Below are 22,751 nucleotides of genomic sequence, written 5' to 3' on the forward strand. Positions count from 1 at the left end.
GGGGGGGGGGGGGGGGGGATTTGTCTGATGATATGAGATGAGATTATGTAACAACATTGTATATGATATGAGATGAGATTATGTAGTATGATGATATGAGATGAGATATGGGATTTGTTTCGAGACTCGTGGCGATTGGACGAACATGGGATTTGTCTCGTGCCATGTTAAGCTGTTTGAATTTCGGTTTAGCGATATTGATGATCGTGTATATGATTGACTATGATGATATTAGAAATGTGATTTAAATATTATGATGACGCTAGGTTGAATATTCGTGAAATGTTATGCTTGTTGGATGTAAGTCAGGAATGTGGAGTCTAATTCTATGCTATGCAATGATTGTTAAAATTTGAGTAGATTTTTGTCATTGTATTTCTGTGAGCAGTGTTGACCTCATCACTGAGTATTTAATTACTCACCCCTCTTTTCTATTTATCTTTCTCAGGTTAGATTTGTTTATTATTTGAATTTTAGAGATTGTGGTTTTCGGCCAAACAAAGAAGTCAACACGTTGACCGGACCGTATGGCGGGTCTAGGTGTTACAATTTTTTTACTAAGTTTGTCACTGTATATTGATCTAGTATACTCATAACATATTTTTGAAACAAAGAAAAAAAAAATTGGCACAGAAGATAGAGAGAAAGATAATGAAGAAGAGAAGTATAGTAATTGAAATTTACAAATTATCATGCTCGATTACCATTGCTCCTCTCCATGTCTCTCCGGAGGCCACATCGACAGGGACGAGCATGGACATTGGACCTGTGCACACGAAGTAATGTTGCTTCCCATACTTGTCCCACATCGATCCTGGGGATCCCACATACATCTCTTCGAACCCTATCCGTATCATCCTGAAGAACAATCCTCTTCCCTGCAAGATTCAAATTCTAAACTAATCAGATTTATTTCAAATTTTGTGTTAGAAAAACTGCCTTACGCAAAAAGTGAGATCCAACATAATATATAAAATATATAGCTAATTAAATTACTTTTTGAATTGAAAGTTTTGTAAGACATCGTAGATAAATAAAAATTCAAAAGTAACAACATTGTATAAGAAACATAGTCAAATATTTAGTCTTTACCAATTGATTTTAAATACAAAGCTCATGAACTTCAACAGTGATCTCGTTAGTTATGCATTTGGATGTAACATCCATCTTTCACAAAAACAAAAAAAAGTCTATTGTTCTTTGTTTCTCAAATTGATTTTCTCAATCTACAAGTTATTTTTTTGCACATTTGTTTTTTTTTTTTTGTAATAGGAAATCTCAAAAAGTTCGAAATAGTGAAAGGAAATCTTACAACGTTAGCAATAAAACATAATTGTACAATTTTTACGAAAAACCATAATTTAGCTACTTTGCAACCAAAAGGCGATTTTAATATTTTCTTTCAAAATGCAATATCTATCGTAAATCGAAACATATGAAGTAACAAAAAATGTATGATGTAATTAAACGTATACCGCATGAGTTGGAAAGCTAACTATATATATATATATAAAAATTTGGCTTTTTTCTCTTCTCCATCCTCCACCTCATCATTTCTTATTTTCAATTTTAACAATTTAATACACATCATCAAAGGAACATAAAATCTAAAGTTAATGCATCAATTAACTCACTTTTTGTAATATTTTTACTATAATTAAAACGAAAATATAAACCAAAAAAGAAAAAAAAATACAACCAAAAAAAAATATCAAAGTAAAATATGAATAGAGATTACATAAATATAAAATTGGATATTACTATCATAACATCTAATAATTGTGTAAATATTTGTAAAAGATTAAAAGTTGATGCACATTATTATTTTCAATTAAAGTATTGATATAATTAATATATATATATATATATATATATATATATATATATATATATACACACTCAAAAGTAACAACATTGTATAAGAAACATACTCAAATATTTAGTCTTTACCAGACGAAAAAAAAACGTTGAGTCTTTACCAATTGATTTTGAATACAAAGCTCATGAACTTCAACAGTGATCTCGTTAGTTATGCATTTGGATGTAACATCCATCTTCCACAAACAAAAAAACATCTATTGTTGTTTGTTTCTCAAATTGATTTTGCAATCTTAATGATATTTTTTTTTGCACATTTGTGTTTTTTTTTTTTTTTTTTTTTTAATTTTGTTGTTTGTAAGTTTGCTAGGGAATCTCAAAAAGTTCGAAATAATGAAAGGAAATCTTACAACTTTAGCAAAAAACATAACACTACAATTTTGACGAAAAAACATAATTTTGTTAGTTTGCAACCAAAAGGAGATTTTAATATTTTCTGTCAAAATGCAATATCTATCGTAACTCAAAGCATATGAAGTAACACAAAATGTATGATGTAATTAAATGTATACCGCATGAGTCGGAAAGTTAATGATATATATATATATATATATATATATATATAGATTTGGCTTTTTGATTTAGATTTCAAACTTTGATTTGGAGACATATGAGTCAGGTTCATAATTCGGGCTGTATCTAGCTAGATATGATAGTTCTCAGGGAGAAATAACTCGTTTTTCCCATTTTAAAGTGAACAAAATTATATAGGTGAGCATAATATTTCTTCTGTCAAAATATAATATTGGATGTTTAAATATGAATTTTATGGATAGAAACGATTCTAATTGTAACATCCTAAACCTAGGTTAGGGTGGGTGTCGCTCGACACCACTAAATTGGTGGCTGTTTGGTTTGTTTTGAAATTGCTCGGTTTAGCTTTGTTTGAGTTTGGAAACCCTAAGTCTCGTTTTAAAAGGCATGAGCAGCCTATTGTGACACCCTGGTTTCAGGGATATGCGGAGAGGTTTAAAAGAACACCAAATTGCACTTATCATTTCGGTCAAGGGTCCTGAGAGAACTCTAGAGTTAAGCGTGCTTATACTGTGGTAGTCTCTGGATGGGTGACCTTCCGGGAAGCGATTGACAGAACTGTGTGAGTGAGGACGAAACATAAGGAAAGATCATGTGGTGATTTGTAGGAATGGTAACAAGTCTTTAAAGCCTCTCGGACGTACCAAACCAACTGTCGGATATGGTTAGGCTCACAGGCCTAGTGAGAGGACGTGAGGCCCATTAAGAAAGGTGGGCCCATAGAATGTGATTGAACATGGTGCCCACTGAGATGTGGCGGTCGGGGTGTTACAAGTGGTATCAGAGCCGACCCTAGACAAGTGTGGAGTCGGGTGGACTGACACATTCACGGGGTGACGGTCTTGGTGCACAACAAGGACGTTGCGATCTATTAGTTGGGGTGAATTTTTAATCCGGGTGCACTCGTTTCATTTTGGTATCATAGCGTATACGGTTCTAGAACAGGTTCTTGAATGGAAATAGGCTTGTCTATGTCATAGAGATGCAGTAAGTGTTAAGGTAAAGAACATAAGTGTTGTTGAGATGATTGATCCATGAGTGATCAAGTAGGAAAATGTTTCATGTAGTAATCCAAAGATGGAGTTCCGAGAAGATAAGTTGGAGACTTATTTCATCGGGGCGATTTAAAGTGAATGAGAATATCCATGGAAGTTTTGGTTAAGGCAATGGTTACCGGAAAGTGATCTTATGAAGCGTCTAGATGGATATCTAGTATTTCAAGTAAATGGTTTGTACAAGTTGGTTGTAATGTGGGTGGCAATGCTTTGATTTGTGGTGAAATTTTGTGAATGCTTAGATGGAGATCTAACATTCACACTAATGATTTTTGAAGTTCAAGGAACTTGCGTTACCGGAAAAGATCTAGAGAGAATGTTTAGTCAAAACACAAACATCCTAGAGTCAGAATGGTCAAGTGAGTCCGGATAAGGAAACCATAAACTCAGTGGAGTGTTTGACAGGAAATCTAGATGGTAGTCAGGTGATTCTAGAATCTACTGAGGAAAAGTTGTTCTGGAAGATTTTTACTGCGAAATGGTAAAGGCAAATGAGTTGTCAGAAAGTTAAGTAAGGGAGACTTCATGGGATGAAGTAGCCAGACTGAGTAATTCATATATGGACTATGTGACTAGTCAGAGAACGCGAATAAGTTAATTAGAACAAGTAGCATAAGTATGGTTGGAGAGTTGAGATCAAAGAGATCAAGAGATTGGGAGTGAGGTGTTCTCGCCACAGACTTGGTTGACGATCAAAAGACTTCTCGGAAGTACTTACAACTATGATGACTAGTCAACAGTTTTTGGGCAAGAACGGGTTGTAGAAAAAAGATAAAGAGACTGTGATTAAGCCGAGTGTTGAAGTTTTGAGTATTAGAACTTACGCGTGGTGGTCGGTATATTGATGGGAGTTTGAGGCCAGTTTTGTTAACGTCCTTAAGAATCTTGTGTGTTCGGTAGGGCGGTTGTGAGTATTCTTGCTGACTAATGGAGCTTGCGAAGAAGCTAGTGTTAAGTTGTTGGGAGACTTGAGAGTCTTTGGGACAGAACTGTTATGCCCATAATAACTTGCCATAGTTACAATCGCAAAGCATGATAAGTTTCAATACAAGTTAGTGTTGTTGTTATCCTTGGGAACTGAGTTGGTTTTCTAAGTATAAAAAGGTATGTGTCCCTGGAAGTTAGGTGGGAGTTTTGCAAGGCGGGATATGTTAAGACCTTATAGATTGTCAAGGCATGAGTGTGGAGGAATGTATTGATGTTTGATTCATTCCATTTGGGAGTTCAGATTAGGCAACATGTTTGGGGGTCGTGTACCCGCCAAGGTTTTCGGGAAGTTCGAAGAACTGCTCGAAATATTGGATAATCATGCTTGACATGATTGCATTGACGTGAACTTCGTGAGTTTGCCAAGATGTTGTTATTGTCTGTGTGAACTTGGGAGTTCGCCAAAGACACATCTGCGGTAGACGTTTGGTATGTTTTGAGTGAAAGTATGACATGTTGATGTTATACATGAGGCACATGAGGTTAAGATTGTTCAATCTCAGTTTTGGTTATAGGGTGCTAAAAATGGAAAGTTTTATAAGTAGTTATAACTTGTCTATTTTTGGAAAGTGCATATGTAAACAACTTGAGAGAGGGATGTTTACGGTGTGGCCTGGTGTTGGTCATGTTGATATTCCGAGATGAGAATATGGTGGATGGTATGACATTGTGACGTTGAACGCGAACCATGAGAAGTAGATTTGGTCAGGAGATATGCTTAAGGCGTTCAGACTTGTTTTTTCTAGGGACGTGTATTCCTGAACAACTCATGTGATACCGATAGCTCGATGGACTTTGTGTCCAGAGAATGGGAGTTGTATGGTGGCTTCGGATGACGATCCGAGAGCGCGCTTAATGGTGACAACCCAAGAGTGAGTTTTGAGACTCCCTGGATACCGTAGCTATAGGCTGTGGGCTGGCAGTGAGCCGGTATGACTCGAAGGTTGCAACCTTAGAGTGGGGGGGGGAGCGTGTGAGATTTCCTGGAGACCGTAGTTGAAGGTAGTGGGCCTGACAGTGAGCCGGTATGACTCGAAGGCTGCGACCTGAGAGCAGGGGGAGTGTGTGTGACTTCCTGGATATCGTAGATGAAGGTAGGGGGTCTAACAGCGAGCAGGAATGTCTCGTCGGTTGCAACGCGCGGTCGGAGGAAGTGATGTGCTGAGAGCAAATAATGTTTTGGGCACAAGTATATTGGCTAGAGGGAGACCTCAGAAGATCAGTTGGAGGATGTGCGGACCGTGGTGACAGTTGTATGGGTGTCCTATGTTGATGATGGCCAGTTCGGTCGGAGGATGTGTGGGCAGTAGTAATGGTTGCCCGGAGGTCCTTGGCTGATATTTTGTCGGTTTTGTCAGGGGATATACAGGCTGTGGTGACGGTAGCACATGTTTCCTTGTTCAAAGGATGGTGGTGTGAGATTTGAGGAGTTGGTAGACTTGCTCTAGGGAGATGAGTGAAGTGGTTTGAGATGGCGGCTCGCTAAGCGTTCGAAACGGTTAATTAGAACATGCGGATGTATGGTACTTGTCTGTTTTATTACGCCCGTATGGATGATACGCTGTGAAGAATTGTTGAGCGCAGGGCTATCTTAGGTTAAGCCATCTCAATGATGTCTCCATTGAAAATGAAGTTTTCATTGCTTTGTGATTTGGGTTGTGGTGTTGGATATGTGTTCCATCAGGGAAGAGTCTGTGGTCGGAGAACCTGAGTCCAGTAGGTCAGATATTCGTATACAAATCAGGAAATGGTCTGAGGGCGAGGTTGATGTGGTATTGGTATGTGAGCCGGTGTGGCTGGAGGCCTAGTGGATGTTGTTATTGTGAAATCAAATTTAGCTTAGGCTGAGTTGATCGTATTGCGAATTTGTTGAAGAGAATTTTTGTAGTGATTGTGAGAGAGGTCACTAGTGCTGAAAGTGCAATCGAGGGTTGAAGTTGTAGAGGTTTAGCACGAGATGGTTCTCGAGTGGTGCCAGGCCTGAGGAGGCAGATCACTGGTGAAGTGGTGGTGCAGTTGGACTGGATTTCTCCGTTTGGTTTGGTGTTTCGTTGGTTATTGGAATTTTGCAATTAACTAACTGGTAGGCAGTACGTCATTTAGAGGAGCGGTTTTGGAGTTGTCTCAGTGCAACTGGACGTTCGTGCAGAGGTTTAAGAGGAACCTTCTTGTTGAATCAATTGTGGATAAAGTTTATTGGGAATGAGCTGTGCTGCTGGATTTGAGGACAAATCCTCATTAGTGGGTGAGAATTGTAACGCCCGTGTCCTAGAAAAAACATGGAAAATTTGTGTGTATGTCAGGAATTGGAGTGAAGCCGTTTAATTTTAGTTGGTTTATTAAGTTGGTCGAGTTATTAATTAAATGAGGACGGATTTAATTAATTCTTGGTTTAACTAAATTCTGGTTTATTCGAATTAAACCAAGGAAACCCTATCGGTCCCTTTAAAAACGATATACTTTTATTGTCTTTTCGTGACACTAGTCGATGGTCGTCGCCACCATAGAGAGGAAAGGAGGGACAGAAGCTCGATGGTGGTAAGAGGAAGAGAGGGGATGAGTTCAGTTTTGGGTTAGAGAAAGATCTAAAGTGTGGGTCGAAAGAGGACGTGAGGCCCATTAAGGAAGGTGGGCCCATGGACTGGGATTGGACGTGGGGCCACTGAGATGTGGCAGTCCGGGCGTTACAAGTGGTATCAGAGCCGACCCCAGACAAGGGTGGAGTTGGGTGGACTCACACAATCAGGGAATGACAGTCTTGGTGCGCAACGAGGACGTTGCGATCTGTTAGTGGGGGTGAATTGTGACACCCCGGTTTCAGAGACTTGCGGAGAGGTTTAAAAGAATTGATTTGGCTACCTAAGTGCACTTATCTTTTCGGTCAAGGGTCCTGAGAGAACTCTAGAGTTAAGCGTGCTTGAGCTGGAGTAGTCTCACGATAGGTGATCTTCTGAAATGACTGTCGAAACAATGCGAGTGAGAACAAAATACAGGGAAAGATCATGTGGTGATTTTTAGGGACAGTAACAAGTCTTTAAAGCGTCCAAAACGTAGCAAACTGACTGTCGGATATGGATGGGCTCACAAGCCTAGTGAGAGGACCTGAGGCCCATTAAGGAAAGTGGGCCCATGAACTAGGATTAGACATGGGACCCACTGAGAGGTGGCGGTCGGGCGTTACAAGTGGTATCAGAGACGACCCTAGACAAGTGTGGAGTCGGGTGGACTCACACAGTCAGGGGGTGACGGTCTTGGTGCGCAACGAGGACGTTGCAATATGTTAGTGGGCATGAATTGTGAAACCCTGGTTTCAGTAAATTGCAGAGAGGTATTGATTTGGACACCTATGTCACCAAAGTGCACTTATCGTTTTGGTTAAGGATCCTGAGAAAACTCTAGAGTTAAGCGTACTTAAGCTGGAGTAGTCTCTGGATGGGTGACCTTCCAGGAAGTGCCTGTCAAAACTGTGCGAGTGAAGAAAAAACACAGGAAAAGATCATGGTGATTTGTAGGGATGGTAAGAAGTCTTTAAAGCCTCCCAGACGTAGCAAACCGAACGTCGGATATGGATGGGCTCATGGGTCTAGTTAGAGGACATGAGGCCCATTAAGGAAAGTGGGTCCATGGACTGGGAATGGAAATGGGGCCTACTGAGAGATAGCAGTCAGCGCGTTACACCTATTTTCTTTGCCGAGTTGTGTTTGTCGCTTATGGGAGAGAAAGAGAAGGATATAGAGATTGTGAGTTTGATCCTAAGAGCAAAGGGAGCCTTATGAGGGATCTGTTTTGGGGGTTGTCAAAGAGAGTAGGAGGTTTTGTGATTGTTGGTGCCAGGGAGGTTGATATGGTGTAGTTCCTTGTCTCGTTAGTCCCAAATCTCTTTCTAAATCAAGGTGTGTGCATGACCATGGATTATATGAGCAATTAGGGTTTGTGTGATTGATATGGTGATTGTATGATTGATTCCTTTCTGTTTTGTGTGCTTTTGTGGTGTGTGTGTTGTTATATGTGGCTGTTCTTGGTTGTGTCATCGTGGGAGTGGATGTGGTGGAGTTTTAGGGTCGATTGATGGTCGAGATCGTTAACGGAGGTGTTGCAGAGTTGCGGTGTTGACCGACACCAACTAAGGTCACGGAAGGAATATGCGTTAAAGAATAGTGCAGTCTGGTGGTGGTGTCGACCGACACCAGGTGTCTGTGGACGCAGTTTTGGTTCCAACTGTCTGTTTTGGCTGTTTTATGTTGTTTTCTTGTGTATGGCCTTAGTTGCTTGTGTGTATAGCCTAGGAGATGGGAGGATTGCCTCACTAAGTATTTGTGATAATACTTACGCATCTCAATTGTTGTTTGCTAGACACATATCTCCATCCTCAATCTCAAAATTTGACATTTTCTGAGATAAAATCTTTATAAAATAAACATTAATGAAATAAGAAAAAGTCTTACAAAAAAAAGGCTTATTATATATTACAATAAAACTACTATTCAAAAAGACATTTTATAAAAGTACATATCAAACGATGAGAAAGCATATCATGGCATATCGGCCTTATTCGCATGATTTTCCGTTTTCATTATCAACGAGAAAATCTGCTATATCAAGATAGGGTTCATCGTTTAGGCCATGGAAAGAAGGTCCAGCTTTATCATAGATGAGGTTGGTCTCAACATCCTTTTCTTTTCCCTTTTGGGATGCTTGGTACAGATCGGCCAAATGTTTTGGAATACGACAGGTCTGATACCAATGGCCTTTCATGCCGCATCTGTAACTAGTACTTTCACCTTGTTTCTTTATAACGTGACCAACATTATTGATTTGAAGATGCTTGTTGGTTTTTCTTGCGTTGAAGTCATTAGGAGAGAAACCTCTTCCTTTTCCTCCTCCACGACCTCCTCCACGACCATGACCACGACCTTGACCGCGTCCGCATCCACATCCTCGTCCTTGCCTATTATAATAGCTGGATGTAGCAACATTCACTTCTGAAAGTGGAGCTGATCCAGTTGGACGAGTTTGATGATTTATCATCACGAGCTCATTATTTTGTTCAGCAACATGCAAAACTTGCATCAATTCAGAATATCGAGTATACCCTCTTTCTCGATATTGTTGTTGCAGGAGTACATTTGAAGGATGGAAAGTTTGGAATGTTTTCTTGATCATATCATAATCGGAAACTTCTTCTCTGCAGAGAGCCATCCTTGAAGTGATTCCGAACAAAGCGAAATTGTACTCACTTACACTTTTGTAATCCTGAAACCTCAGGTTTAGTCATTCATGTTTGGTTTTTGGTAAGATCACATACTTTTGGTGATCAAACCTATCCTTGAGCGCGATCCAGAGATCTGCAGGATTTTCTCTCGTGATGTATTCATTTTTTAAAACCATCGTGGAGATGGTGACGCAAGAACATCATGGTTCTTGGTTTTTCCTCTTCTAACCCCGTTTTTGACGGATCAAGGGTTTTGAGAAGTCCATTCCCCTTTAGATAGAATTTTACACCTAATGCCCATGTCATATAATTTTTCCCAGAGACATCAAGGGCGGCGAANTTTTCTTTTCCCTTTTGGGATGCTTGGTACAGATCGGCCAAATGTTTTGGAATACGACAGGTCTGATACCAATGGCCTTTCATGCCGCATCTGTAACTAGTACTTTCACCTTGTTTCTTTATAACGTGACCAACATTATTGATTTGAAGATGCTTGTTGGTTTTTCTTGCGTTGAAGTCATTAGGAGAGAAACCTCTTCCTTTTCCTCCTCCACGACCTCCTCCACGACCATGACCACGACCTTGACCGCGTCCGCATCCACATCCTCGTCCTTGCCTATTATAATAGCTGGATGTAGCAACATTCACTTCTGAAAGTGGAGCTGATCCAGTTGGACGAGTTTGATGATTTATCATCACGAGCTCATTATTTTGTTCAGCAACATGCAAAACTTGCATCAATTCAGAATATCGAGTATACCCTCTTTCTCGATATTGTTGTTGCAGGAGTACATTTGAAGGATGGAAAGTTTGGAATGTTTTCTTGATCATATCATAATCGGAAACTTCTTCTCTGCAGAGAGCCATCCTTGAAGTGATTCCGAACAAAGCGAAATTGTACTCACTTACACTTTTGTAATCCTGAAACCTCAGGTTTAGTCATTCATGTTTGGTTTTTGGTAAGATCACATACTTTTGGTGATCAAACCTATCCTTGAGCGCGATCCAGAGATCTGCAGGATTTTCTCTCGTGATGTATTCATTTTTTAAAACCATCGTGGAGATGGTGACGCAAGAACATCATGGTTCTTGGTTTTTCCTCTTCTAACCCCGTTTTTGACGGATCAAGGGTTTTGAGAAGTCCATTCCCCTTTAGATAGAATTTTACACCTAATGCCCATGTCATATAATTTTTCCCAGAGACATCAAGGGCGGCGAATTCAAGCTTTGCCAAGTTTGACATGATTACTTTATAAATAATAAGACAATTTGTTAAATATAAAATTATATGAAATAATTTTGTAAAATCTTGTTTTAGCAATAAATATAAACTATANGCCTTTCATGCCGCATCTGTAACTAGTACTTTCACCTTGTTTCTTTATAACGTGACCAACATTATTGATTTGAAGATGCTTGTTGGTTTTTCTTGCGTTGAAGTCATTAGGAGAGAAACCTCTTCCTTTTCCTCCTCCACGACCTCCTCCACGACCATGACCACGACCTTGACCGCGTCCGCATCCACATCCTCGTCCTTGCCTATTATAATAGCTGGATGTAGCAACATTCACTTCTGAAAGTGGAGCTGATCCAGTTGGACGAGTTTGATGATTTATCATCACGAGCTCATTATTTTGTTCAGCAACATGCAAAACTTGCATCAATTCAGAATATCGAGTATACCCTCTTTCTCGATATTGTTGTTGCAGGAGTACATTTGAAGGATGGAAAGTTTGGAATGTTTTCTTGATCATATCATAATCGGAAACTTCTTCTCTGCAGAGAGCCATCCTTGAAGTGATTCCGAACAAAGCGAAATTGTACTCACTTACACTTTTGTAATCCTGAAACCTCAGGTTTAGTCATTCATGTTTGGTTTTTGGTAAGATCACATACTTTTGGTGATCAAACCTATCCTTGAGCGCGATCCAGAGATCTGCAGGATTTTCTCTCGTGATGTATTCATTTTTTAAAACCATCGTGGAGATGGTGACGCAAGAACATCATGGTTCTTGGTTTTTCCTCTTCTAACCCCGTTTTTGACGGATCAAGGGTTTTGAGAAGTCCATTCCCCTTTAGATAGAATTTTACACCTAATGCCCATGTCATATAATTTTTCCCAGAGACATCAAGGGCGGCGAATTCAAGCTTTGCCAAGTTTGACATGATTACTTTATAAATAATAAGACAATTTGTTAAATATAAAATTATATGAAATAATTTTGTAAAATCTTGTTTTAGCAATAAATATAAACTATAAAACAAAATTATAAACTATATAATATATTCATAAATTAAAACACTCATTTTAGGAGGCATAGCCTTCCATATAATTAAAATATATAGATCTGAACATATGATCAAGGAGGCAGAGCCTACCATAATGATCAAGAATGTAGATCTAAATGATCAAGGAGGCAGAGCCTACCATTAGATCAGGAAAATATGAATAAACTTTTACTCTATAAATAATACATATAGTAATGTGCATATAAACTAATCAAATCAAAATGGATTTAAACAAACTTACATACCTTGAATGTTACTACAAACTAATGATGATGGATCGGGAGACGATCGTGCTGATAACGTGTTGTGAACTATAAGCTTGGAGGTAACAAGATGAACAAGATGTGAATGATCAAATGAGAAGAGAAGAGATCTAGAGATATAAGTGTATGGAAGCTAGAGAGAAACTAGAGAGAAGCTACAGGAAGTAGAGAGAGACTTAGAGAGACAATAAGACTTCTCATTACACATTTTTCTCTTCTACATTACTCCTATTTATAGAGGGAGGAGACAAAGACATGGATGGAGAGTTTGGGGACAAGTGTTACATGCAATGCATTTAAAAAGACACTTAGTGTATGGTTTGCATGAAGAGGATGTATACTCACACATATTCTATAACAATAAGTTATATATCGTTTAATAAAATAGATTTTACATCTATATAGAATTTAGTTTATTAATGTTGAATAATTATAATTATATTTAATGGTTCGCATTAGTAAAAAAAACATTATAATCGTGCGCGTTGCGCGGGTTATATATATAAGTTTGGTAGCAGATTTTCATCCAAAACACTTTTCTTTTTCTGCAATGTAATTGGTTCCAATCCAGATTGCATCCAAATGCCGAAACGGACGGTGGCATGAAATATCATACCATATATATTTATGTTGATTTACCTGATCTATGGTTTCAAATTTAGAAGGTGGAGTGTGATAGACGGCCTTTAATCTCTCAGCCGGAGGAGCACCATATATTCTACTCATCTTTTTCTCAAGAAGTGTAATCACAGAATCTTCTACTGCCCAAATCCCCGGCTTCTCCCCAGCTTCTTCCGACGCAAACCACCCAGACGAGTCCACCATCATTGCCTCTGAAGGAGACAAGAGCTCAAAAGGCGAGGACAAAGGAGGGTTGGGGCAATAAGAGCATCCCTTTAGTCCTTGAATTCCAGCCCCACTCCGTTTCTTGAATCTCAAGTAACTCATAATCCCCGGTTTAAGGGTAACGGGTTTTCGTCCATTGTTCTTCACCACCAGAGCTGTAGCCATGCTTACTGGGTATAGAGAGACGATATAGGTTATGTCGAGATGTCCGACCGTACAGCACAGTTCGATCTGAGAATGTTCACAAAGATATCATCAGTGTGGACAAGAAGATTTGATAGATTTTTTTAAAATATATATATATATTAACAAAAAAGAGTTGAAATAAATATACATATTTTATTTTTTTATTTTTTTGGGGTGGGGAGGGATTCAACCACCTGAACAGCATCAATGGCGTCTGAATCAGTATCCTTGACACTCCACTCATATCCTGAGATTACTGAAGACTCTCCTTTTGGTCCGGTAGCTTCTTTTCCGTTTACAATAACAACACCTACTCCACCTCTAATCTCATCACCGTCAATTGTGTAAAGAACTTCCTCCAATCCCTCGTCTTTCCAGTATACCTTTGGCTTATATGAAACCACATGCGCGTCTGATAGACTCATCTTTAATGAACTTCCATTTCTGACCTTTAGCTCCACCATAGGAACGTTGTTTGATTCGGAGAATTTTATTCCCTTTCGTCCGAATTTATCTTTAAGCCTCTCAATTATTGTCAATGTCTGAGGAGCTGAAATTGAACTTCTTATGGCTTTTGGTTTTGGGAGAGAAGAAAAAGAGATAAGAGAAGCCATCGATGGAGAGTAAGGAGAAGAAAAGATAAGACGAGTGAAGTTTGTAGTCCGAAAAAAGCCTAATCTTTTTCCAAACTTTGTTTTCTTCCTCCGTTTTCTGCCACTATTTTCCTTAGCCTGTGGTTGTCCTTCAACATAACATAATTTTACCCACAAGATATTAGCCGGAATTAACCCATAATAACTACAGCCTTTTATTTGATAAAAACCTGTGGTCTAAAAAGTTTGTACAAAACTAAATACAAGATGATAACATAATCATATCATTTGTGTATCTAAAGTTATAATATAATGGCACCTTCTTTTTAAATATTAATTTAAAACTTTACATGTAAGAAAAATAATGAAGACAAAAAATGTAAACTTTAGATTTTAGATTTAGAATTTCATCTAAATTTTTATTTTAAAGGAACGTCTTCAGGCTTTAGATAACATGTGTCTTATCCAAGAAAACATATGATTTCTTATGGCACAAAAAATTAGAAAATGTGTTATTCACCGTTTTTATACAAAAAAAAAGTTGGTAAGAAATGTTCCATGGGAAAATGAAATTGGTACGAATTTCCTACTAAAAATGTTGGTAAGAACTTTCATAAAACATTTCGTAGGAAAACAAATTTCCTACCAAAATTTTGTATAAGTGTTGTCTAAGTGTGGTCTAAACACTCCTAATCCATCTCTAACTCTTATAATTAGTCAAATGCATTGGATTGTGACACATTTTGACCCTAAAAACACTTACAAAAGTGTTTATTGCTTCCAAATAATGTTTTCTCGGTTTTAGCATGTTCTATAACAAAATGAGTATAAGTGTTGTCAAAACTCTCCAAATCCATCTCAAACTCTTATAATTAGTCAGTTGCATTGGATTGTTACACATTTTAACCCTAGAAACACTAACAAAGCTATGTACAGCTTTTAAGCAATGTTTTCTCGGTTTTAGCCTGTTTTGGGACAAAATGGGTATAAGTTTTGTCTAAACTCTCCAAATCCATCTCAAACTCTTATAATTAGTAATTTGCATTGGATTGTGACACATTTTGACCCTAGAAACACAAACAAAGCTGTTTACAGCTTCTAAGCAATGTTTTCTAGGTTTTAGGCTGTTTTCTTGGTTTTTGCCTCTTTTGGGATAAAATGGCTATAAGTGTCGTCTAAACACATCTAATCAATCTCTAACTCTTATAATTAGTCAAATGCATTGGATTGTGACATATTTTGACCTTAGAAACACTAACAAAACTGTTTAAAGCTTATAAACAATGTTTTCAAAGTTTTCGCTTGTTTTCTCGGTTTTAGCATGTTTTTGGACAAAATGGGTATATGTGTTTTTTAAACTCTCAAAATCCATCTGTAACAATTAAATAGTCAGTTGCATTGGATTGTGATACATTTTTACCCTAGAAACACTAATAAAGCTTTTCACAGCTTCTAAACAATTTTTTTCTCGGTTTTAGCCTGTTTTTCGGTTTTAGCCTGTTTTGGGACAAAATGGGTATAAGTATTTTAAAAACTCTCCAAATCTATCTCTAACACCTATAATTAGTCAGTTGCATTGAATTAAGACACATTATAACCCTAGAAATACTAACAATGCTGTTTATAGCTTCTAAGCAATGTTTTTTTTTGGTTTTAGCATGTTTTCTTGGTTTTATCCTGTTTTGGGACAAAATGGGTATAAGTTTTTTTCAAACTCTCCAAATCCATCTCAAACTGTTATAATTAGTCAGTTTCATTGGATTGTGACACTTTTTTTGATCCTAGAAACACTAACAAAGCTGTTTATTCGGTTTTAGCCTGTTTTGGGATAAATTGGGTATCAATGTTTTTTAAACTCTCGAGATCCATCTCAAACTCTTATAATTAGTCAGTTGCATTGTATTGTGACACATTTTGACCCTAGAAATGCTAACAAAGCTGTTTACAGGTTCTAAGCAATTTATTCTCAGTTTTAGCCTGTTTTGTCGGTTTTAGCCTGTTTTGGGACAAAATGGGTATAAGTGTTTTTTAAATTATCTAAATCCATCTCAAACTCTTATAATTAGTCAGTTGCATTGGCTTAAGACATATTTTAACCCTAGAAACACTAACAAAACTGTTTACAGCTCCTAAGCAATGTTTTCTAGGTTTTAGTCTGTTTTCTCAGTTTTAGTCTATTTTGGGACAAAATGGGTATAAGTGTTTTTTAAACTCTCTAAATCTATCTCAAACTCTTATAATTAGTCAGTTGTATTGTATTAAGACACATTTTAACCCAAGAAACACTAACAAAGCTGTTTACAAGTTCTAAGTAATTTTTTCTCAGTTTTAGCCTGTTTTGTGGTTTTAGCCTTTTTTGGGACAAAATGGGTATAAGTGTTTTTTTAACTTTCCAAATCCATATCAAACTCTTAAATTAGTCAGTTGCATTGGATTAAGACACATTTTAACCCTAGAAACACTAACAAAGCTGTTTACAGCTCCTAAGCAATGTTTTCTCGGTTTTTAGCCTGTTTTCTCGGTTTTCGTCTGTTTTGGGACAAAATGGGTATAAGTTTTTTGTAAACTCTCTAAATCCATCTCAAACTATTATAATTAGTCATTTTCATTAGATTAAGACACATTTTAACCCAAGAAACACTAACAAAGCGGTTTACAGCTCCTAAGCAATGTTTTCTCGGTTTTAGTCTGTTTTGGGACAAAATGGGTATAAGTGTTTTTTAAACTCTCCAAATCTATCTCAAACTCTTTTAATTAGTCAGTTGCATTGTATTAAGACACATGTTAACCCAAGAAACGCTAACAAAACTGTTTACAGATTCTAAGCAATTTTTTCTCAGTTTTAGCCTGTTTTGGGACAAAATGGGTATAAGTGTTTTTTTAACTTTCCAAATCCATCTCAAACTCTTATAATTAGTCAGTTGCATTGGATTAAGATACACTTTAATCCTAGAAATACTAACAAAGCTATTTACAGCTCCTCAGCAATGTTTTCTGGGTTTTAGCCTGTTTTCTCGGTTTTCGTCTGTTTCGAGACAAAATGGGTATAAGTTTTTTTAAAACTCTCCAAATCCATCTCAAAATCTTATAATTAGTCAGTTTCATTGGATTAAGACACATTTTAACCCAAGAAAAACTAACAAAGCGGTTTACTGCTCCTAAGCAATGTTTTCTCGGTTTTAGCCTCTTTTGGGACAAAATGGGTATAAGTGTTTTGAAAACTCTCCAAATCCATCTCAAACTCTTACAGTTAACTATTTGTATTGGATTAAGACACATTTTAACCCCAGAAACACTAACAAAGCTGTTTAAAGCTTCTAAGCAATGTTTTTGGTTTTAGCCTGTTTAGGGACAAAATGGGTATAAGTGTTTTTTAAACTCCCCAAATCCATCTCAAACAGGTGCTTTAGGGTGCTATATTGTTGCATTTGTGCATTTTGGATGATGATAACTCTCTAACTTACATGTTTTAGACACCCTTTTTTGTCCATATTTTGCATTATATATACCCTAACCGTAGCATTTTTAGGTCATTAACTGTAGTAATTTGCATTTAGGCCATTTAGGGTGCTGCATTCTTGCATTTGTGCATTCTGGATGAAAACAGGTGCTTTAGAGCCTAAAATGGGGGAAAACAAGGTCAAATTCGAGCATGTACCTGAAGGAGCTATTGAGCAGGAAGAACAGTCCGAACCTCAACCCAATCAAAGAGGATCCAAAGGCAAGAAGAATAACCCGAAGACCTACCCGAGGAACAACCTGACCTTATCCTCGTGCACCGCATCGAGCAGACCCTCGGGCAGGACTGGGCAGCTAGGTTAAAAGGGTTTCCATATATAACCCCCCTCTTCTTCCTCTCGCCCTAGCACGCCACAGACACTCAGAACAGAGAGCGAGAGCTTCGGAGAGAGAGACTGAGCGATTCAAACATTTTTTCCACTTTGTTAGGATTCATTTTTATTTCTTTTGCTATTCTTTTTAGTGTTAACTTTATTGTTTAAATTTATTCCATAACTCGATCCCTTACCCGAACTAGTACTCGATCACCAGCTTCGTGTATACCTTAGAGCTGTTCATCCTTGACTTCTTGGTCCGATCACTCTACCCGATCCTGTACTCGAATGCTTGCATCGAGTGCTTAGATCGTGTGGTTCTTGCCTCTTTATTTACTTTTGCTTCTTTTAGGATTGTTAGATTAAACCCTAATTATTGCTTGGCTTGACTTGCTTGTTTCTGATCATATCTTATCTGCTAGCATAACAACCATTTGGATTGATAACCCTTTGTCCTACAACTGCATAGGGAATTGATACCCTGGGTGGGTGAAAAGCTTGTTATCAGATGTAAAGATGTGCTTTAGAGCCTAAAATGGAGAAAAACGAGGTCAAACCCGAGCATGTACTCGAAGGAGCGATTGTGCAAGAAGAACAGTCTCAACCTCAGCCCGATCAAAGACGATCTAAGAGCAGGAAGAGTAACCCGAAGACCTACCCGAGGAACTACCCAACTTGATCCTCGTGCACCGCCTCGAGCAGACCCTCGGGTAGGACTGAGCAGCTAGGTTAAAGTGGTTTCCATATATAAACCCCCCTCTTCTTCTTCTCGCCCTAGCACGTCACAGACACTCAGAACAGAGAGCGAGAGCTTCTGAGAGAGAGATTGAGCGACTCAAACACTTTTTCCACTTTGTTAGGATTCGATTTTGTTTCTTTTGCTGTTCTTTCTAGTTTTCGATTATGTACTCTACTACTTTTATCTTATTTTCAATACAATGCAATTTTCATTCATTTGTCTCTCTATGCTTTTTACCATGAGATATGAGTAGTGAAATAAAGTTTCTAGAGATGGGATAGACAAATAGGTGTTCTTGATCGGTTAGGATGTCTTAGCTTGAATATTTATTTTATAGAAATTCCTTTCTAGATTGGTGTTCTTAATGCTATTTTCAGACCGAGAGGTTTAGAATAGATCTAGGGTGTTTTGCCATCGAGAGATGTTGTTGAAATGGTTGAATCAATCAATGCTAGAGATTTACTCACTTAGCTTAAGAGATTAGATGTGTAAGGAGTTTATTGAAAATAATGAATCGGTTTGTAATGCCTGCTTGGTCATGTTTCTCCAACGAGAGTTGGGTAGGGGAGTGACCAAGGCTGATTGTTTCTATCACGAGAGTGTTTTAGCAAGATTTAAGAGATTCATTGTCTAGGGAAGATTTGCTTGAGGCATGTAGGACATCCGACTTAGTCAACCGGTCCACAATGACCCATATGGCATCAAAGGTCCGTGACACTGGCAATCCTACCACAAAATCCATAGTGATCATATCCCACTTCCACTCAGGAATGGGTAGACTCTTCAGTAACCCGCCAGGAACCTGGTGCTCAGCCTTCACTAGCTGACACACATTACACCTCGAAACCCAACTAGCCACATCCTTCTTCATCCCGACCCAATGATAGTACCTCTTGAGATCATGGTACATCTTAGTCGCTCCTGGATGAATAGACAACTTGCTCGCATGAGCCTCTCTCAGAATCTCCTGCCTCAACTCCTCATCATTGGGCACACAAACCCGACCGGGCACGAAGATAGTACCATTATCTGAGACCTCATACCTTGAATCCACATCCTTAGAGGCATTCACCAGCCCCAAATCCTTCTCCTAAGCCAACCGCACTCTACTCAGAAGATCTGCTTTATTGACTGCTTCCGAACCCAACGGTTCCTGTGAAACAGCACACAAGCTCAAAGCACTGATCTCCCCTACCAGAGACTCCATCTCCTGCTCCTGAGCCGAAGCTACCCTCTTCCGACTCAGAGCATCTACAACCGTGTTAGCCTTACCAGGGTGATAGGCCATCTCCAAATCATAATCTGCAACAAGCTCCATCCACCGCCTCTGCCTCAAATTCAACTCAGGCTGAGTGAATATATACTTGAGACTCTTATAATCTGTAAACACCTGTACCTTTGCACCATAAAGATAAGATCTCCAAATCTTCAGGGCAAAAACTACTGCACCCATCTCCAAATCATGAGTAGGATAGTTGCCTTCATGCACCCGCAACTGCCGCGAAGCGTAGGCAATCACCTTCCCATGCTGCATCAGAACACACCCCAAACCAACTCTAGATGCATCTGTATAAACCACATAGGGTTCTCCCTGCTCAGGCAAAGCCAACAATGGCGCAGTAGTCAACATCTCCTTCAGGCTTGCAAAGCCTTCCTCACACTCTTCTGACCAAACAAAAGGAACATCCTTCCCTGTCAACTTAGTCATAGGACGTGCTCTGCTCGCAAACCCCTGCACAAATCTCCTGTAGTACCCTGCCAAACCAAGAAAACTCCTGATCTCTGTGGCATTCTGCGGTCTAGGCCAATCTCTGATAGCCTGAATCTTCTCTGGATCTACAGAAACCCCCTCTGCAGAAACAATGTGACCCAGAAAGCCCATCTCACGCTGCCAAAAACTGCAGTTGCTCAACTTAGCAAACAACTTCTGTTCCCGAAGCTTCTCCATAACTGCCCTCAAATGCACAGCATGCTCCTCAGGACTCTTAGAATAAACCAGGATATCATCGATGAAAATGATGACAGACACATACAGAAACTCCTGAAACACGCTGTTAATCAATCTCATAAACGCTGCTTGCGCGTTAGTCAACCCGAAAAGCATCACCACAAACTCATAATGCCCATACCTCGTCATGAAAGCCGTCTTCCTCACATCTGCCTCATCAATCGGTATCTGATGATTACCCGACACCAGATCTACCTTGGAGAACCAAGTAGCACCCCTCAACTGATCCAACAACTCATCGATCCTAGGAAGAGGGTACTTGTTCTTCACAGTGACCCGGTTCAAACCCCAATAATCAATGCACAACCTGAAACTCCCATCCTTCTTCTTCACAAACAACACCGGTGCTCCCCACGGTGATACACTAGGACGGATGAATCCCTTACTCAACAGATCCTCTAGCTGCTTCTTAAGCTCTGCTATCTCTCCTGGAGCCATTCTGTAAGGAGCCTTGGATAACGGCATCGTCCCCGATTCCAGTTCAATGGTAAAAGGATCCGACCGAGATGGTGGTAATTCCTGCAAAGACTGAAACACATCCTCAAACTCCTCCACTACTGGAATACCGCTAACCGTAGACTTCCCCACTGACTCTGGCATAGATATAGTAACCAAATAAGCCTCACGGCCCTTCTCGATCATCTTCCCAACCTGAATGGCTGAGATCACGAGACTCCCCGAAGTCGGTCTAACACATTGAAACACCAACTTCCCTCCTGGACGCTCAAACTCCACTCTACCCCGATGGCAATCCAAATGGACCATATGCCGATGCAACCAATCCATCCCGAGAATGACATCATACAACTCCACTGGACTAATAAGCAAATCCGCTGGCCACGACTCTCCTGCGATCTGAATATCAATTCCTCTAGCTCATCCAATCACTCTCAGGAACTCGCCTCCCGCAACTCTGACAACTCCTGAACGCTCTCCAGGATCCCCGCTGATCCCCGCACTCTCTGCACACACCGGAGTAATGAAGCTATGAGAAGCTCCAGAATCAAACATANTCTGCTATCTCTCCTGGAGCCATTCTGTAAGGAGCCTTGGATAACGGCATCGTCCCCGATTCCAGTTCAATGGTAAAAGGATCCGACCGAGATGGTGGTAATTCCTGCAAAGACTGAAACACATCCTCAAACTCCTCCACTACTGGAATACCGCTAACCGTAGACTTCCCCACTGACTCTGGCATAGATATAGTAACCAAATAAGCCTCACGGCCCTTCTCGATCATCTTCCCAACCTGAATGGCTGAGATCACGAGACTCCCCGAAGTCGGTCTAACACATTGAAACACCAACTTCCCTCCTGGACGCTCAAACTCCACTCTACCCCGATGGCAATCCAAATGGACCATATGCCGATGCAACCAATCCATCCCGAGAATGACATCATACAACTCCACTGGACTAATAAGCAAATCCGCTGGCCACGACTCTCCTGCGATCTGAATATCAATTCCTCTAGCTCATCCAATCACTCTCAGGAACTCGCCTCCCGCAACTCTGACAACTCCTGAACGCTCTCCAGGATCCCCGCTGATCCCCGCACTCTCTGCACACACCGGAGTAATGAAGCTATGAGAAGCTCCAGAATCAAACATAACATGGGACTTAAACCCGCCCACCAACAAGGTCCCTACACAAACCTCATGTGTTGAGAACCTAACACTTTATCACAGGAAACATATACAATATGAACATACTACAATTCACAAAGTTTAAGTACCAGAAAATATACCTGTGATCGCCCCGGCACTGGTTCCACCAGTCTCTGCTGTCGTGTAAACTCGTGGCGCCTTCTCAATCCGTGCCACCTGCTGACCTCCAGGCTTCACCTGCTGCAATGCTGCCACTGCTGCCGGCTGCAACTTGGGACAAAAAGACCCTGCCGTCGGAGCACTGTCTCCCTACAATGATAATATACACAAGGCCCTGCCGTCGGAGCACTCCTCTTGGGACAACTAGCAACCCTGTGATCCTTGCTCCCACAACCGAAGCAACTCGCACCACTCGGCTTCTGCGTAGCCTTCCACCTCCTCTTGGTTCCCTGTGCAGGCCTACCGCCCCTGCTAGAACCACCCTACTGCGGAGCCTTACTAGGCTGAACTGCTGGAGCTACCGCCACTAACTGTGCCCGGATGTCCTCCTCAATCTCTGCTGAAGTCTCAACCAGCTCTGCATGCGTAGCATAACTCCGCCCTCTACAGTGAACTCTCAAATCATCACGTAGAGCTCTCAAAAACCTCCTGATCTGAGCCTCCTCAGACTCCAAAGCCTGACCCCCATAACAAAGAAGTCGACTGAACTCCAAGTCCAGCTC

At 39.8% G+C, this 22,751-nt stretch overlaps 1 protein-coding gene across 2 annotated transcripts; it reads right to left on the reverse strand.

Moving 5' to 3' along the window:
• Positions 540-13,921, reverse strand: LOC104787268 (photosynthetic NDH subunit of subcomplex B 2, chloroplastic-like). Of its 2 annotated transcripts, none has more exons than XM_010512808.1 (3): positions 13,445-13,921; positions 12,858-13,295; positions 540-878 (listed from the first exon to the last, which is right to left on the reverse strand). In XM_010512808.1, exons 1-3 carry the CDS (start codon positions 13,862-13,864, stop codon positions 681-683), a joined length of 1,056 nt encoding a protein of 351 aa, XP_010511110.1. In that variant the 5' UTR covers positions 13,865-13,921; the 3' UTR covers positions 540-680. The 2 variants fall into 2 exon arrangements, with proteins under 2 accessions (XP_010511110.1, XP_010511111.1); XM_010512809.2 differs by lacking the exon at positions 540-878 and adding an exon at positions 12,178-12,273 and having other exon boundaries at positions 13,445-13,920.

This window comes from Camelina sativa, chromosome 5 (genome assembly GCF_000633955.1).
Source record: "Camelina sativa cultivar DH55 chromosome 5, Cs, whole genome shotgun sequence".
Taxonomy (NCBI): domain Eukaryota; kingdom Viridiplantae; phylum Streptophyta; class Magnoliopsida; order Brassicales; family Brassicaceae; genus Camelina; species Camelina sativa.